Here is a 15,759-nt window from a genome sequence, read left to right as displayed (position 1 = left end):
TTCTGTTTCTTCTTTCTGTTACATCTGGTCTGTGTTCAAGTCATAAACTGAGGTTGGAAATTCCCCATTTCAAAAGGGATTGTGAATAGTCATAATAAATATTTTCTGGATGGTATTAACAAATAAATATTGTTGATATTTAGACACTTTGCTATTATTAAATGCTCATATTTGATATACATAAAACATTTACTATATCCTGTTGCAGGTAAACTGTGTGTTATTTTAAAGCAAAGTACCTAATAGAGGTACACGTGTTTCCCATGCATTACAATAGTTCTAAAAAAAATTGAACACAAGTACTTTCAATTGCACAGCTTAAAAATAAGACCACAAATTCCAGTTAAATGAAATGCTTATATAAAAATTTATATGCAAATGCCAGTATCACACTGTGAGACATCCATTACTCCAATTTTACCACTGCTCTGCCAATCACAATAAGCACTTTTCTTCTGCTGCAACAATAGCTAACTCTTTGTTAACACATTTCAAGTTTCTACAAGATGTACCAAAATAATTTTACTTCTTAGTGGATCATTATTTGTCTCCTGTAATTAATTTTTGCTTTTCTAATACTGTTTTCTGTAATGGACCCAAAATTTTTTTAGAAGTGTAAGTCCTTTACAAAACATGAAGCTATATACACTGTATTTTCTTTTCTCACCCTTGTTCTTTGCTTTTATTTAAAAAAAAATGAGACAGCACTACTCATTAGAAAGATTCTATGCTACTGTCACTGTATAAAACTCTATCACTGAAATACCACAATATATTTTCCTTATATACAGTACAGTCTTACTTTGGAAGACTGAAATGTACAGAAGTTCTTTTTCTCTAGCTAACCCTTGGTTTCAATTATATTTTACTCCAATTATAACTCTATCATTAGCTGTTGCCAACTAATCATAGAATCCATGTCAGAAATAAAGTCTTTATTAATACAGAGGGGTGGGAGAAGAGGCAGCTTTTTCTTCACTGCCTTCCTTTTGACATGTTAATTGTTCAATAATCACAGGTTAAACTTCAGTCTTTTTCATGAATGAATTTCTCATCTGATGTTTTAACTATGTATATCATGTTAAAAATGTGAAGGCAAAACAGGATTTCAGTCATCTTTCATTAACTATAGGTTACAATAGCAGGAACTTCACAGAATTCATTGCATTTGCCAAGTTGCTGCACAAACTTTTAAGTATCTTGTAGACAAAATTTGTATGGCATTGATATTTTACTGTGCCAGAGTATGGCAATTCCATTTTATTTCTCATTAATACAAACAGATCTGTAAAGACGGATTTTTGCCTAGAAGGAGCACATATTCTAGAAAGGAAGACATAACCTCCTCCCACTTAAGTAACAGAACTATTCGAAATAAAATGCATAAAAAATGGACACACAAATCTGCTTTTAAACCAGACAAGATAACATACTTCAGATGACAGTCATAAGACTATGTAGTCCGAAATTTATTTTCTATGTAAAAATTCTTTTTTCTCTTCAATACTTCAATTAGGTATATATATGCAAATGCTTATCATTTGAAAACATTACTATATTTCTCTTAGAAAGTTCTAGAAGAAAAATGTTCATCAGCCAAAACCAAAACATATTTAGCAGGTGCTTTTGAGTAACTGTCAAAAAACCAGTCACTTCTATCTCTCTTTACCCATAAAACTACAATAAAGAATGCAGATTCAGTGATCCTCTGTAAATTCATCTAAATTCTTCTTACTCAAAGACAATTTTTTATACCTAACCAAACTAGATATTATTTAGAAGCACTGTTTCAACTTCCCTACTTCTGGTTGTAGCTTTAAGCCCAGTGTACATGAAAGGAGAATCAGATGGACATCATTAATAAATCTGTTTCCAAAATCATACTAAATTAGGAAAACCTTTAGTTTCCTTTATCATTCCTTTTGAACAGATCAATGAAAACACTCTGCCATGGATACAAAGGCTCTTGTATATACCCAAACAGAAAAAGTTCTGAATGAATACTTTTGAAAAGGAAGCTCTGGATTATAAAGATAGCAATGTAAGCACAGTACAAAAATGAAAAAGAAAGGAAGGAAGAATACACATGAAGGTGATAAAATTAACAGGCAAAAGAGAAATCAGTCTGAGCTAAAGTAGATCTAATTAAATTTAGATATGAATGGATACATGGTGTCAGGTATATGAGTAGACAGATCACTGAGCAGTTTGATTCAGAGAAATCATAAATACCATCATTTGAAAATCATGGCAGATATATTCTCTTCTGTTGTTATCCTTTCAGAGTTCACAAACTGATAATACTTGGTCTAGATAAACAATTTGCTTCATGTTCACTTTTGCAAGTAGCAGTACCAATTATATTTCAGGTGGGTAGAAATTTTCTTCCTGAGTTAGTACTAAGTTGTACTAAGTAAATGCCCTTGTACACCTCTGCAGTATTTTTAAAAAAATTATTATTTTTTGAAATATATAAATGACAGTTAAGCCAAGTTCCCAATAGGTAATTATGTCCCACCTATTGAAATTTTTCCTCCTGGTTTTTTTTTTTTTCTTATTTAAGCGATTGTGCCTCTCTGTTCAATGAAACAGACTTCTGGATATCAAAGACTTTTTATTGCTGGTGATATGGCCCTCCTATTTAATGTACTATAGCAGTGATTGGAAACTCAGGACTATGAGCCACAAGAGTCCATTATTAACAAAGCATCTTTCTCATGCTCTTAAGAAGGAGTGACCTTTACTGCTGCTGTAGCATAGTCGAGTTGCTCTTTCAAGATTTCTTTTCTAAAATAATAACCTGAAAAGCTCAGTATTCTTTCTGTGTACTATAAAACCCTTTCGCATAATTCTTCTGAAAGCTGTGAAAAGCATTAAGTCTACTAGGATAGCAAAACTACAGCGAAATGACCTGGAAATGCTGGAGAAATAAATATGTAACTAGTAATAAAATTACTCTGAAATGATGCTGTTTGTCACCCAGTTGATGGATGTATACAGCAGAAGAAGTGAGAAGAGTATGTCTATAACCATACAAAAAAAATGAACTGCAAATTTTTGATAAACTAATCAGAAATTAATAGCACAAAATTAATTTGCTAGTAACACCAATATTGAATGAAGACATAACCTGCATCTTTATATAGATATACAGAAAAGAACAGAAAAAACAATGAATTTGAATTGAAAGTAAAGTTTAAGGAAGAAAGATATTATGGGAGTGAAGAAGAGATGCTTAAGAAGTTTTAGAAGTCATCTTGTAATACAAAATATAAAACAGCTTTCCACTAATTTTGAAATACAGGGAAGATGGGCAAGAGTGCAAAAAAAGTATGACAAAAGTTCTGGTGCCTGAAAAAAAAAAGGAGTAGGAATTACTCCTAAATTCAAACCCCAAATGTACTTGATAGACACCTGGATGTGCAGCTATCCTGCACCACCTGGATTAGCTTTGGGATGTTCCTAACTGAGCACGCTGGGCCAAGGTGCAGGATAGAACTCCCATCCATTTACCCAAATTCCATCTTTCATTATTCATTATCGGGAAAGACACAGCAGAAAACAAGTTCTCCTGAAAAAATATGGGAATTGATCGGTAATAGATGTGATTATTATACAGTGGGGAAAAAATATAGTTTTGAGACTTCTAATATTTTTTACACCTTCTATTGTTATCACACAGCACCAATGGGCATTGGGAAATATTATATGGCAAGTACATGCCCCCAAGGAACTGAGCCAAATATCTGCTCCTAGGGCTGAATTTGCAAGACCAACTGGTGTCAAAAATGGCTTTACAAAATCAGTTGGCATTAGATATGTTATTATTAAAGGAACAAGGAATATGTGGAATGTTAAAACTTACTGAAACTGAGTGTTGCATTACCATTCTCAATGCAACATCATCAATTGAGGAAGCCCAAGCCAAAATTAAAGAAATCACTGGTCAAATATTAGAGCTTTTCCAATCCCTCTAAACCCAAAGGCTGTTTACTGGCTGATGCCCATATTCTAATCCTTTTTACTCACGGGGTAGGAGCAATGGCTATCATGAAAACTGGGTCAATGATTGCAACTGGAGTTACATTTGTAATTGCTGGGATAGCTATTGCACACTGTATAATTGCTTGTGTCATTCTCCTGCTGTTTCTATATTTTCTTTGACTTCTCTACGAACACATCATCCCCATGGGCAAACTGTGAAATGAATAAAAGTTCCCAGAAAGACACTGTTTGAGCCACAGGGAGATGTAAGAGACTTAAGAAGAGACTTAAAGACCACAACTGCCTCAAACATTGTCAAGGCTACAGCAGCGTGAGCTTGAGAAAAGCACAGAAGACAGGAATTTGCAACAGGAAGGTGCTTATTCCAGGCCTAGAGGAGCTCAAGTTTGGTTAACACACCCTGGTTAATGCATCTGGACAAAAATTCCCACTATGGCAAACTGTGGGAGAGGAAACAGCTGCTTATACACGTGCCACCCTCAGTTATGGGAACATCTGTGAACACCCATGGATACCCATAAATTGGCCTGTATAAAAGTGAAGTGGCACCTCCAGAAGACTCTGGGACCCCACTACCAAAGAGACCAGGGTGAAGGAGGACCAGTGGGATGCCTCTAGATCCACAGTGTGGTGATTATCTTTTTGATCTCTTTCTCCTTCACTTCCCCCCATGCATCCCCCCACCCCGCTCTTTCCTATTTCTTTCTATCTCTTTACCTCACATTTACTGTTAAATAAAATCCATATTACTGCTTTTGGCATGTGGTTTCATTTGTACCTTAAGTCAGGCAGAGGCATCTCTCAACAATAGGATCATTACAAGTGGAGTAGAAAAGAACAAAACAAAACTGGTATTCAACTCATGAAATACAAAAGAAAATGTAATAATGCATCCTACTTAAAAGAAAAACTGTGTAGCAGATAAAGGGCAATTCAATATAGATAAAAATAGAAACATGCTGACTTTGATGAGTCACTGTTAATCAAATCCAACCACCTCATCATAAAAATCAGTAGAAAATATCTGAGAGTTGTAATGTGTTTAAGAGGTGTCAAAAACATAATGTACAAGGAAAACCTGCAATTAGGCTTTTAAAATGAACCTCAAATACAATGCAGTTATACATATATAACTTCAGGTATATATTGTGGTTGCAACACATAATACTGCACAGAAAATCACACACACTGAAATTGTTGGATTGCCATTTAGTGATTAAAGCTCAAAATAAACTGATCAGGATCCAGATTTTGTACTGAACAAGACTGCCAGCTTTTTGCCAACGGCACTGTGTTTGTTCATTGTTGGAATATGAGTTATTATCTTCCAAAAAGGATGAGGTTAGGAGCATCACCTCTGAAGGGAAGTAGGTTCTGGGGCTCCCTTCATGTCATAGGACCACTACACTTTCCTCACACAAGCAGTAAGATGGCCCATGGCAACACTGCAGGGAGGAGGAAAACCTCCTCAGGAATAAAACAAGAGCATGCAGAGCTTGCTGCAGTAAATCAGAATGTCAATGCACTGACTGCAAGCAGGCATTCCCTCTTTTAGGATATTTGAGAATAAAGAAATGTACGTGAACTTTGAACATCTTTTTGTCAAGGTTTAGGAATGGTATTCCCTAATGTAATATTCCTACTGAAACTTGCCAAACCACGTGGAGTTCAATCACACCCCATCCCCATGTGGTAGGCTGGAGAGGACAATTGGAGGAACAAGAGGGAAAGATCATGGGCTGGGAACAATTTACTGGAAATAGCAATGAAGTAAGACAACAAACAGTAACAGCAACTATACTAATGACAGATTATACAAGAGGAAAAGAAGTGAACGACTCATACGTGATTGCTCACCTGCCTCCGCAGAACTCCCAAAACACCTGACTGCTCCTTCTGCCATGCTCCTCCATGTGGAAGGGAGCCCTTCCCCCCCATTCCCAAAAAATGATGCAAGGTCGTAGAATACTGTCTGGGTCCTAGACATACTCCCTCCTGGCTACTGCAAAAATTTAACCTGTCTAGCCAGAACCAGGACACTATTCAGGTTAGACTATTAATTTTTCCTCTCTTTAAATTTAAGTCCTCTATTTTATGTCCTAACTTAAAAAAAAATACTTTTAAGCGTTGTTTTATGTGATTTGAGGAAAAGATTGAAGAATATTTTCCTGACATTTATGGTTTACCTGGGATTCTGTCAGAAGTACAAACACACATGCATACACATGTGTACACATGTGTACACATGTGTACACATGTGTATGTGTACACATATTTTTCTCAGACATTCATATTTCTATCACTGTGTTAGAGTCATAACTGTGCTGTATTAAGAACAATTCAACAGTGTATAAAGAAAAGCTTGTATGTAGGTCCATACTATCCCATGGGGGAAAACAATGTGGAAAGGAATAATTCATGAGGTTCTCCTGAGATTTTTCTTAAGAATAATAAAAGGGGGAACAGAATGAAAAGCTGGAAGAAAAAGAAGAGGTCAGATGTCTGGAGTCCTTTCTAGGAATGGTGCTTAATGTTTTATAGAATCTGGAAACCTTTCTGTCATCAGTTTCTGATTAGAACTCTACAGAATGGAAGCCATTGTGTTCTTTAGAGAATGTTAGTTTTTATTGGTATTCTCCATTAGAGTCTTTTGGGTTTTCTTGGTGGGTGAAGGGCAAAGATGTCAAGCAGAAAATGCCGATTGCCACCAAAGAAGGGTCAACTTTAATGTGCAAATTAATTTTAACAAGATAAACAAATCAGAAGTTCTGAGGAAAAGGTAACCTATACATAACTTCAAAAACCTCAAAATTGAAATATTAGATGCTTTCCATGAAGGCAGCCTAAAGAGAGATATTATGAGCTTTGCCAAAAGGAAAAAAAGTTGAACTACACTGTTTTGAAAAGTTACTGTTTAACTTTGCACATGGACAAACCACCCCAGTAGATCTTCAATAAATGTAAGAAAAAGGACCAAGATCCTATAAGAAAAGTAAGATTGCTCACATGCATAGGAAAGAACCTGAAGGTAAAGCTAGAATAAAGTATTAGAAAAACAATAAAGTAAATTAAGTTACAAAAACTTTAAACAAGTGAACGAATTAAGACTAAAAAAGTAATATGAATTGCATTTGGGAAATACATCTGCTATTTTTCATACATGGGAACTATTATCTGTAATGAATAGTAGGTTAGATAAAAACAAGAGGAAAGTGGAAAGGCAAATATCAAATTTAAGATGTAAGATAACCGCAAGGAAAAAAAATCCTTTCTCTATGTGTACTGAAATATCATCAAAATGCCCTGTGATAACAGTTCTGTAGTGAGTCACAGCACAATTATATTACAATTTAAGTAAAATTTGCAGAGGCATATAATTTTTTCATAATTTCACTCAGATAGGTGCTAATTATCCCTGCCTCCCATCAGTTTCAGTAAGAGAAGGATTTGTAGCAAGATGCAGTACTTCTACAAAAAGAAGTTATAAGTACCATAAGAAGAGATGAGAACTAAGGACTTTTAAAATTATCAACTGGATATTACCAGTAATGTCATTAACATACACTTCATAGAACATTTTTAAATATACTATTTAAATACAAATTTCTATTGTCATCCTTTGAAAGACAAACAGTATTTCTTAATATTTCTTTAAAATGTCTTAGAATACACAAGACATTAGACATTATCAAGACTCATTTTTAGCCACTCCATAGCTAACAGCTTTAGAGATGTATCTTGTACACTTTCAGTAGAGGAGTGGAAAATTTTAAATACATATATAAATTGAAGTATCAGTTTCAGTTTAACCTGGATTCCTTTCCTCCTTGTTGCATTTTTCCATTTGACAAAATACTAGGACGTTATATTGTTCTGAGTTTGTCCCTCCTCAAAGCAAATAGCTTAATTCATATTGAGAACTGGAAAGTGCAAAACCTTAATTTCTAACTATGAGCACTTTGTATGATTTACAAAACCACATTGCCACTACTGCTTAGCCTGGTTCCCTATATATGTGGTGACTTCCAGTTATATTGATCTTTGATCCATTTTACTGAAAAACCCCCAAAACCCTAACTACCTATCTTCCCAGGTCAGTGTTTGCCCTGTCATTTTCAGAAAATGTACTGCTCTTTACACAACATTATTAGTCTTGAGTTGCTCAGATGCGGTTCTTGCATAACTGACTAAATTAAGAATTCCCAGAGTTAGGCAAACATCATACAGTTTATAATATAGCTACAGTAAAACTTAGAGTACACTGCTTCTGGGGACATCTTATATTATACAAGGAGTAAAGAATCTAGAAATAAAGAGAGACAGATCAAATCTGTGAAAAGAGTGAAAAGTAAAATAAATTTTGAAGCAAACAAGATCTGGGGACAAATCTAACTCAATGTCTTTCTCTCTGTTCTTTTGTTATTTCTTCTTTTAATCCAGGCACCATTAACTCTTTCTTCCTCCCTATTTTACTTTATCTGGAAAGAGAGATTAATATCCCACATATACATATATTTGAGCACTATTAATTTTAGTGCCTCACTCAGAGGATATTGAATCTGACCTTCTCTTTCTGTATTTGAATTGTAACTAAACTGTTACTATTAAAGGGACTAAACTATAACATAATTTTTGCTTATGAACAATGAGGTTCCTGCAGATTCACCTCTCAGATTTGTCCAGGTCCCCCTGGGGGACATCCCAGCTTTCAGATGTGTCAACTGAACCACTCAGTCTCGTGTCATCTGCAAACTTGTCAAGGGTGCCCTCGATCCCACTGTCTGTGTCATTGATAGAGATGCTGAAGAGCACTAGGCCAAAGACAGACCCTGAGGGACACCTCTTGTCACTGGCCTCCACTTAGATACAATGACAGAGATGTTGACCACAACCTCTGTCTCCATCCATCCATCCATCCATCCATCCCTCCATCCATCCACATGTTGCATGGAATCGTATTGAAGGCCTTGCAGAAGTCTAGATAGGTGACATCTGTTGGTCCTGCCTTGTCAACCACTGCCACCACTGGATCATAGAAAGTCACCAGACTGGTCAAGCAATTGGTCAAGTCCTTCAAGATAAACCTGCTCCAGTGCAGATGTTTTGGGCATCTGTTTCACAAAACCGTACCTTCTGCTCTTCCAGCTTTAGACTTACCTCTGCTGTTTCTTGCTCTTTTTTGTTCTCTAATCTCTCTCTCCTTGTTTTTTATGCCCTTTTTTGAATGTTCGTTCAGTGGTGCCATGGGTGTGTCTGAGCCGCTGCTTTGCTGATGGTCCCTTGGGAATGGCTGCATCCTGCGGCCCCTGCTGTCAATTCCTGGGCACCTGCACCCAGCATAAGAACTTTCTCTGTTTTTTTTTTTGTTTGTTTGGTTTGGTTTTTGTGGGGCTTTTTTCATACTCAGAAATGTATGTATTTGGCTTAGAAATCACTTGATCTTTTCATGTCTGCAAAAAAGCCAACTGAACCTTTCAGTCTTAAGGTGAGCTGTTAGCTTCATCATTTCCATTCATCATTTCCCTTTTATTTCTGTGTGTAAAGATGCATCTTCCTTTCTCTGTCAATAGCTCATGCCAGCTATTACACTTAGAATCGATTAGTAAGAACTCCAAATAATGGTTTTGAACATCAGGAATATTTACAGAAAGGTAACAAATATTGCAGGCAGGATCTTGTGGACATGGGCAAGACACTTTTCAATGTAAGTTATGTGATTAATATCAAACTAACAAAAGCAATTATATTTAACAGAGAACTTTTCAGATTATCTTGGGTTTATCCTAAGCCTCTCAAGGGACTTAAAACCATCACTCAAGCAAGATGAGCTTTTGAGCTTTGAAATTGTCCATTATTTTACAAAGCACCACTCTGAGGAAGCTCAGTTTACCATCAGAACTAACAAAACCAGACATAAAAGAGAGATGATGTGCGGGAACAATTTTCACCTTAAAAATAAAACATTCATAAAAAAAAGAAATAAAAATAGACAAACTAGATATTTCATTGCAGCAATATTCCACACACATAACAGTTCAGGTGAATTCAGACTCACTTGGGCTAGACAGACAGCACAAATCCCAACGTAACAATTTGTCCACATTTTGAACTTTCCCAATACAAAATGGACAAAACAAAGAAAGCATACCCAGAAGCATACAAAATACAGATGAAAGCTTATTTTTAGTCTTGCAAGAAGATGTAATTCTAATACTAGTTTTCTATTTTCATCTGTATTTTTAGGTCATGGCAATGTTAGGTGGAAACACTTGCCTTCCTGAAACAAAAAGATTTACAAATTATACTAATATTCTGCTTTTCCTTCTTTGAGAGGTACCATATACACTGCTGAGTATTTGGAGGAATGGGCAAAACAACTAATTTTATTATGAAATACTTATTTGGGGAAAAATAGATTTCTATTGAACTATTATAAAAGAAAACTATTATTATCTGTTTGTACACCAAAATGTTCATGTCACAGATTTCTCTTTTCTTCTAAATATGTGAAGACCGTACAATCCTGAATGTAAAATGCTGACTGTATTTTGGGTTGCAATTTAGCCCTCATGTTCTTTTATTGCTATATTTATTTTTTAAATGATTGCTCTGTGAAGCATATTTTCTCTATATTTAACAGGAGTTCAAATACATAGCAAATAAAAACAGGCAGAGTTTGTTGCATATAATTTCCATTTATTGTCTTTGAAGTATCAGGAGCATGTAGCTTGTTATGCATCACTTCTCTATTATTTATGAAAGGTTTTGATAAAAAGCTGTTAAATAGAACTTTCGGTTACTTACACTGATATCTTCCAAATCTAAGCTGTTCAGAATGACATTGTTCCTCTTCCAGATGATGGGAGGTCTCAGGGTTCCCTGGATGGCACAACTTAGGACAGCACTCTGTCCCACTGTCGCTGCAGTGATGCTTACTTTTTGATCTTCAGGCAGATTCAGCTGAACTACATCTGCAAAAAATGTATTGTTTGTAAGATCAATGAGCAGGCACCTTCATGAGCTTAATTAGCATGAACTTTTTGTATACTGGTAATTTAAGAACTTTAACTGGAACAAAAGTAAAAAGAGCTTCCAAAAACCCCAGTAAGTTCAGCATATTTCATATAAAGGTCAGCGTGACATTTCAATTAAATTGACTGACAAGTATCAGCCTGTAAGGAGCAGCATTTAACATGAAAGTGAATTCCGGAGTTAGGATTGTAATACACATGACTGCATATCCAAAGTCAGACACTGGAAGTTATCTGACAGCTAAGGCAGGCACAGTGGACTAGTCAGAACATTTATTCTGTATTTTCAGACTAACTAGCTATTCCTCATTAGTCAATGTTTAAAAAAATCTCAAAAAAATTTAGACATATGTGATAGGAGTCCAGACCTTGAAACTTTCTCCGTTCATCTACTACTAAGTAGCTCCAATTTTAACAGAAGGCCATTTCACTTCTATGTCCCAGAACTCATTTGGAGACTTGCATAAAAAAGGAGGGATACACATAAAACTGATGCAACACTGCATAATCTTCCCTCTTGTGTAATTAAGTTACAGGTTGATCAGCTGAGAGTTAGTTTTTCACCTGTGGTGAACCTGACTAAACATAACCTACTAAAATTCTGTATTTGTAAGGATTTTGTCCTATTAGACAAAAGAACTACATAGGAACTAAAGATCATCCAAATAAATTTTTTTCCATTCAGTGGCTAAAGCATGAAAAATCTCTGTTTTTTATCTTTCATTCTTCAAGTAAACTACAAAAGGCATCATGGGTCTATTCCCTTTTAATGATGAAAACACTTTCATATAAGAGACATTAAGTCATTATAGGAAAAAAGGAAATTGTAAGGAAGCTAAGATCTTGTATAGGTTCATTTCAGCCTCATACAACCAATACTTTGTAATTAACGCTTTCCCCCAGCCTCCTTCCAACCCTCCTCCACAAGTAAAAGCATTAGAAAAGCATGAAAGCTTATGCAGAAGCATAGCTGTTCAATAACTACAGTAAATTCCTTAAAAATGTGATTAAAAATAATTTTATACTTAGTTCTAAAGAGAGGCCCTCTGATTCTTTCCTCTTTCACAAGGAATGTGCTCTATGACTCAAAACATGAGTGATAGTGCCCACCAGACATGCACAAATGAGACTGACCTTTTTTAACCAGATGCATTACCTGACACAATGCCTTACACTAAGGAAAATGAAATGTACAAATTAAATTAAATTGATTATTCTGCGTCCTCAGAAGCACTTCGTGTTCTATGTTACAAGAGATGGTTCTTCAGTGACACTATCTTTCAGATAGCAAGACAGCTGCATGGCTACTGAATGATTCAGAACTTCTCAAAAAGTGAAGTAAGTATTCTGATGTTTCATTTACAAATTTATATTATCTATATATTTCAAATTCACTACTCAATCTAGGAAAGGCATAAAGGAGGGATCATGAAATCAGCTGGTGTTATAGGGCCATCTGTGAAAACTGCCAACCTTCACACGATGAACTGACACAGGCAATTTACATTCTACAAGATTTTAGAGTCTTTTTTTTCAATCAACTTCAGAATTACTATGGATTCCTACATAGACGAGGCCAGTACCATTACAGATGTTTATAATTTTTAATTAGAGGATGACACTAGAAAAGAGAGCATCTGTCAAACATAAAGCTTAACATTTCCTACATAAGCAAAGATGATTTTCTGAAATCAAAACTGAGAGGCTATCATTTTACTGACACCAAGGGTTCAAATGTCTTTTTTAAACTGTCTTGGTTTTAACAATGATGATAACCTTATCATAAATAATAATTAAGATAATGATAATAACAACAACAAAAAATAATAACATACAATGACAACACTAATTTTGCCAGAGAAAACTCCCAAAGAATTTCTAAAAAAATTCTCAGTCATCAATATAATATATTGATATGCCATTTGAAATTTTTACCTCATGACTATTGTAATAAAAGGGCCAAATGCAGAATTAAAAAAAATTAAGAAACAGTTGTTCTGCCTGGAACTATTCAATGCACTGATGTTATCTATTTTTTAGAAGTTAAGAAAAAAACTCCTATTTTAATAAATGCACTAGAATCACTGCTTTCCTGTAAAATAGTGAACATTTATGTAAAAACATTTATACAACTATACAATTATGTATATTCATATTATTATTTAAGAGGAAAAAAGTCATATAAGTTAGATTTTAGCTTTTCTTATTCTCTTGTGAGAAAACTATTGCACATATTTTCTCCTTATTGGAGGGAAAAAAAAGTTACCACCCAACCCAAAAAGCCCCAAGCTTAGGAGGCAGCACCTGCTGCAGAATCTTTGGCAGGTAAGTCCCTGAAAATTGCTGTCTGTTAACTGTCTGCAACCACAGTGAAAGAGGCAAACAGTGCTGGCGTGGAAGGGGTGTGCTGTGTGCAAAAAACTGTCAGGTGCACAGGACAGCACTTGTCTCAGAGTTCAGGCACTGTGGCATTCCTTTGGAAATATAAAACATTGGTGTGGGAATTATGCATTTACCATCTCCTCTTTTCTCCTTGAAAGAAATAAATATGGTTCTGAGAGCAAATGCTTTTTGGACAGATACTGAAGTTGTGTCATTAAGAGATATTCCTGACTATGATGACTTCTAGCTTTCCCTCCATGTTGCCTTTGTAGATCAATAATAACTGTTTGAAGTTTAGTCACAGACGTTTTGCTTATTTAACATTAAATGAAAAAGCAGAGCAAAGGCTTAGAAAAATTGGAGGTGAAATTAATTCCTCTTACTGACGCCATCACCACACAAAAAGGTAAATATGGGCATTGCTGGTTACAGAGCAGTAATATTCTAAGTAGCCAGTAGAGACTACATTTTATAGCTTGCTATTTTTAGAAACATGGATGCTCTGCTGTGGTGTACCATATTAATGAGTTTGTTTGTAACTCCTCCAGATGCAGTATCAATCTGACACGCATCCCTGATTCTTAATTATAAAAGTTACTGGATACACTCTTTTTGATAAAGGGGAGAAATGCAAACAAAAAACCCAAACCAAAACAACCCAAACATTTAAATAAAAGCTAGAAGTATAGTTAGGAGACAAAAACAATAGATAACTGTGTAAAAATATCTGGTTGAAATAAAAGAAGGCTATTATAAAATAGGAAAAAAGAAGAGAAAGCAGAATAAATATTAACTATTGGGAAGACATTTTAGAACTTTAACACTGACCAGGGAAAAGGAACACTTACTGAAAAGGCTCAAAAATATCAAAGATTTTAAACAACAAAGGAAAACCAACCAACTAACTAACCAACCAACCCAGACAAGTAAATCAAATCAAAACTAATAATTTAAATATGAGACATTCCTACACTGGCTAAGAGATGGTTGAAAGGATTTGATAAGTTCCCTGGCTGCTGACCCATTCTGCAAACTCCCCTACCCCTCATCCTGCTTTATGGTCCTGAGCCAAGCCCTTCTGGCTCCTCCCACTTTGTTTTTGTCACTCAGGTCATCACCATATTTGATCCAGTTTGAATTTGTCCTTTAAAACACATAAAAGAAAACTTTACACAATATTTAGGATAAATGAAGTGGAATTTATCAACAAATCCATATCTTTTCCTGAAAGACTTTGGTCAATACATCTGTACAATGCAACTGCCATTTTCACACAGATCTCATCTGGTTCCTCACAGTTGCCCTGTAAATGACAGGTGCACACAACTTTCTTCTACTCTGCTCTTTCCAGTAGATTGTTTCTCAGCTCCAAGTATAATTTCTTACTCTTAACCAAGTATAAGAACTTGTATTTTGTAACATTAATTTTCATATCACTCTTACGGTGCCAGGCTTTAAGGTTATCCAATTCCAATCTTTAAAAAAGTTTGCTTCCCAGGTGGTCTTTGGAGAGCTTCAATAACTCCTTCTCAAACTGGTATTTTCCTGTTTCATTGAACCTGTATCATCTCCCCTTCATCCAGGTCCTTATTCATTTTACCACGACTAACTCCCATGATTTTATCTGACTAAACAGAATCTAATGTGCAAACATCCCAAGTGCTTTTCTGAAAATTATGAAAGCATTTTTTTCTCATTGCTTCTCTTTATCTAGAATCTACACTATAAAAGTATTTTTGTCTGTCCTTCGGTTAAAATTAGATAAAATTGTAAATAGTTTGTCTATTATAATTTTCTAAGTACTTTCTAATATAAATATATTTGCGATATCTTCCAAAAATATCTTCAGAACTTACTGAAATCAAATGCAAAATGACATCAACTAAATCAAGAAATACTGCAAATGATGATCACTTAGATTAGAATGTAAGTGCTTCAATTTTCTCAGTTCATCCAAAACGTAGTCATTAAACTGAGAAAGGTGAGAAAAAAGAGTTTTCAAAGCTGATGTATTGCAAAAATATTCCAACAGCAATACAGATAAACAAATAATGGAACCTTATTCTAAGCATTGCTGTTTTCAAGAGTCATTCATCTTGGGTTGTCATTCTTAGTATGAGTTAAGTTTTATCAATATTCTTGTGAATTAACAGATAAAATTGTATCATTGCACTTTTAAAACAGAGCGAGGCAGTAGAGCTCTGTTCGGGAAAAAAAAAAAGATAGTGACAGCTGTATAGTGCTTTGACCAACAATTCTCTTTTCTTACTCCTAAGTACATTGGGTCGATGTGCATAACATGAAACAGTTTGATGGTCTAAATTTAGTACTTTTAGGGAAA

At 35.1% G+C, this 15,759-nt stretch overlaps 1 protein-coding gene across 2 annotated transcripts in view; it reads right to left on the bottom strand.

The window, feature by feature from the left end:
- Positions 1 to 15,759, bottom strand: part of FSTL5 (follistatin like 5) — a 268,544-nt gene that overhangs the window by 75,355 nt on the left and 177,430 nt on the right. For both annotated transcript variants that reach the window (XM_005415567.2, XM_031066443.1), the window contains exon 7: positions 10,810 to 10,976. In XM_005415567.2, coding sequence (XP_005415624.1) covers positions 10,810 to 10,976 — 167 coding nt within the window. The remainder of the gene's footprint in view (positions 1 to 10,809; positions 10,977 to 15,759) is intronic.

This window comes from Geospiza fortis, unplaced genomic scaffold (genome assembly GCF_000277835.1).
Source record: "Geospiza fortis unplaced genomic scaffold, GeoFor_1.0 scaffold40, whole genome shotgun sequence".
NCBI classification, from domain to species: domain Eukaryota; kingdom Metazoa; phylum Chordata; class Aves; order Passeriformes; family Thraupidae; genus Geospiza; species Geospiza fortis.
This window is presented reverse-complemented; position numbering and strand designations above follow the sequence as displayed.